This window comes from Hyalella azteca, unplaced genomic scaffold (assembly GCF_000764305.2).
Source record: "Hyalella azteca isolate HAZT.00-mixed unplaced genomic scaffold, Hazt_2.0.2 contig16910, whole genome shotgun sequence".
NCBI lineage: Eukaryota > Metazoa > Arthropoda > Malacostraca > Amphipoda > Hyalellidae > Hyalella > Hyalella azteca.
In genome coordinates, this window is record NW_025946716.1 from 29,760 (window position 1) to 33,810 (window position 4,051).

Here is a 4,051-nt window from a genome sequence, read left to right on the forward strand (position 1 = left end):
TTTTCCGTACCCATTTTTTTCACCCATTTTACGTACCTATTTTCTTCACCTGTTTTCCGTACCTATTTTCTGTACCTATTTTTCCTAGCCTATTTTTTGCCATTGAAGTTATGAACCATCGCGCCACGCCTCTCTCGAATTGGTCGCGTGAATCATTCAATACATTCTATTGATGGCTATACAATATGTATCTTTGTATATTGTTACAACATCTGTTATACAATACAATCATGTGTTGATAATTGGCTTGTTATTTACGTCTATTGTTATACTTCATGCTATCTTATTTATGAATATTTATCTTATTATGTTATATTATCTTATTTATACGCATTTCTTCTTATTGATCACTACATCATCAACAACATCATACAAATCATTTATTGTTATTTCTACATTAATTAATTATATAATTGATATAATTGACATGTAATATATAATTGACATTCATTATCTTGATCAAAACATCATCTTAATTACACAACTGACCTACACCAACACAACTGACCTACACCAACACAACTGACCTACACCAACACAACTGACCTACACCAACACAACTGACCTACACCAACACAACTGACCTACACCAACACAACTGACCTACACCAACACAACTGACCTACACCAACACAACTGACCTACACCAACACAACTGACCTACACCAACACAACTGACCTACACCAACACAACTGACCTACACCAACACAACTGACCTACACCAACACAACTGACCTACACCAACACAACTGACCTACACCAACACAACTGACCTACACCAACACAACTGACCTACACCAACACAACTGACCTACACCAACACAACTGACCTACACCAACACAACTGACCNCAACTCGAGACAATATTAAATAGGAACCAAGACAGGCGACGTGATTCGCGCAACATTCAGGAATCTTTGTCCCCTTCTGGTCTGGAATTGGGGGCGTCAGCTGCTTCCATGGCGGCATCGGGGGGGTTGAGTGAGGGACCACCTATCAGTGGGACGAATTCTCTGGGACGTCGGCCGTTCACCAAGACTATTTTCAATCCTACCTTACTTGCCGGAGATCAACTACCTAGAAGATTCGATGCAAACGGCTCCGCGAGCCTGGTTCTAGCCGAAGAACGACGTTTCAAGCCCCTGTCAGCGGAAATGTTACTCGGTTATCAACGACCTCCTTCAATCACCGACCACATTTTGAATTTTCCTAAGCCACAGTCGGCCACAGACTTCAACCGGAAACAAGCATTTGATTTCGATTGTTCCGAGAAAGAGTTAGCAGAACGCCGACTCAGCCTAACCGATAATTTGGGTCGAAGTTTAAAGCCCGGAAGCATTGCAATGCTCGAGAGTACCCGCAATTTGTCCGATCAAATTTCAAAATCGAAAATGAATTCAGTGCACTTGCCACTTGTACCACTCAGTAATCGTTTCACTAAAGGCACTCACACTTTGCCTAAAGTTTTACCTTCTCATCAGTCATCATCAGAAAGTCAATCTGTGAAAACGTCTAAACCCAAACCACCCCCTCTGACAACTCAGCAGAATTCCCCATTACTTAACGTACAGCCGTTACTAACCGCTATCCCTCCCACCCCCACAACCACCGTAAATTCTCCAACTCCCATCATCAATTCTGATTCTTGTATTACAGGGATAGACTCCTTAAAAGTTGGGGATCTTCCCGGAAGTCTATCTGCCACTGGTTTCTTGGGAGCTGGAGTAATCATTCGAGATGGCATAATCATCCGGCGCCTGCCTAGTTTTCCTAGTTCTGATTCCCAGGCTTCTACTTCCCCAGTGAAAGGCCCGTCCCCGCGAAATTCTCCGCCGCTGTCCCCACTCATAACACCACTGAAAATTCTCTCCCCACCTCAAACCCCGCGTCGGGCTCAAAGGTTCGCTTTGCCCGCTTCGTTCTCGACCTCTTCGGAAGGTCGAGATTCACCCGTGTTGCCCCCAAAATACGACAGCCGTCGACTACCTCCTCAACCTCCAGCGCGGAGCTCAAAATCTCCCTTTTCTTCTCCTAAACAAACTCAAAGCCCTTCCTACCGTAAGGCACGTAGTCCTACTAGGACCGTATTTCAGTATCCTTCGCCGAAAAGCACAAGTCCTAACAGGAATCGCGACTCTAAATACGCCGAGGAACTACCCAGACCTATGAGTGCTCATGGGTTTTTGCCCACTGGTCAATTTGCCTCCGCCTTCAATAGGGCGTTCATTCCGTCAAGTGGAGTCAACTTGAATCCTTTTTCGATACCAACAAGTTTCGAAGGTAAACCATCTCATGGGCCAGTTTTGAAACAACGTCCTCCTCTTCCTCGGAGCTCATTTTCATTCAACGAAGATTCAACAACCTCCACAATCTCATCGACGTCGACCAAATCTGCGAAGTCAGACACAAGCCAGAATTGTAGTAAAACTAGAGATGGCAGCAGGTATACAGACACCAGAATGGATTACCCTAAAGCCACAACTAAAGAGCCTCTCAAAGGCATGGCTGAAAGGATCAGCAGCAACAGCAGCAGCAACAATAGCATCAATTCGCAAGAAGCTCTGTCGAACCTTCAACTGAATAAATCTTTGGTTCCTTCCACCCGAAGCTACACTACGACTTCTAAAAAAGAAGGGAGTAAGTCGGTCCGAGAATACACTGATGTCCTGCAGCAACTTTCCCGCAATTATAAAGCTCAGGTGGACAGAACTAACCCTGAGAAAGTAAAGGAAGAAAAAATAATGCGACCAACAGCCGTGACGCCAGCTTCGGGAAGAATTGAAATGAAGCAGAAGCAGGAAGTTCTGGAACAAAGACATTTCGATTTGTTACGCCGGCAAAAACAGCTCCAGGAACAGTACCTGCGCCTGCAGAACATACAGAAGACGGGGAGTCGTCTGTCGGTGCCCAACATAGACCAATTTCTTGAGGAACTCAACAAGAAAGCCCAGGTGAAGGCCCCAATAACCGCTAAAGAGAAACGCGAACTGCTCAAGAAAGCTGGGAGCGAGGACAGCCTCCTGACCAGATCAGGGCTGTCATCGATGTCATTTTCAGAGACCGGAGGTTCGCTGACGAATTTAATTTCTCCGTCAGCCACCAAGTCCACTGACGACCTGCACCAGAGCTCCTCCAAGTCCAGCAGCTCTTGCACTATAAGTGTCATCAAGTCCACGAACGTGGAGAAGTCGGCCACAAGTCCCATCCACATCTCCGCCTTGAACTGGCCCAACCCCGAGCCCCAGGCTACGACCACCGTAGCTTCGAGTATCAACAACCCCTTCCGGCAGGCTGGCCGCTCCGCTACTGTCACCACGAAAATTCTTGGCGACCACCTCGGCCCCAGTCGCAAATTTTCGGCGCCAAGTGCACGCAAAAAATCTTACCCCTCCACTGCACCCAACCCCATAGAGTGTGCGGCCGCTGATCACTCCCGTTGAGTGGGCGGCCAGTGACCACTACCTTTGGGTGGACAGCCATTGACCACTCTCGTTGAGTGGGCGGCCACTGACCACTCCCGTTGAGTGGGCGGCCATTGACCACTCCCGTTGAGTGGGCGGCCGCTAACCATTCCCGTTAGGTCTGCAATAAATTTACTAAATTGACGTCAATGCTTAGGAGGTAGGGAATGAGTTCTCGTAAAATGCTCACGTGGGAAAAAAATTACCTCAAATACCTGTAGTTGGGGATAATACCTAATAGTTAGAGTAATTGCGAGGATATCGTGAACTATAAAAATAATCACGGGAACAACAAAACAATATTCAATATAACTTCTGAATTAGACTTAATTCTCAAATCCTACAATATTTAGTCATCATATTCTTCGTAAGATAAGTTCCTTTATTTAAAAAATTACTTGCACATTTTCAAAGCTTGGACTGAATGAAAAATGGTTGAATGGAGTGTGAAATGTATGGTTCAACCTTCCCGTGTAGTGAAGTAGTCTTCACATATTCATTTATTTCATTTCTTTTTAGAAAGTGATGTTCAGCATTCAGTCTAATAATTTATTTCCATAATGCTTAGCAAGTTCAGATTTGTGTGACT

The 4,051-nt window shown here is 45.3% G+C and overlaps 1 protein-coding gene across 1 annotated transcript; it reads left to right on the forward strand.

The window, feature by feature from the left end:
* The first annotated feature begins 1,392 nt into the window (after positions 1–1,392).
* Positions 1,393–3,441, forward strand: LOC108671693 (uncharacterized protein PB18E9.04c-like). The gene has a single exon (XM_018159262.1). The coding sequence runs from the start codon at positions 1,393–1,395 to the stop codon at positions 3,439–3,441; it is 2,049 nt and encodes a 682-aa protein (XP_018014751.1).
* The last annotated feature ends 610 nt before the right edge of the window (positions 3,442–4,051 follow it).

What these genes read in the sequence shown, in the direction of transcription:
- LOC108671693 (XM_018159262.1), top strand. Translation starts at nt 1,393, where the DNA reads ATGAATTCAGTGCACTTGCCACTTGTACCACTCAGTAATCGTTTCACT.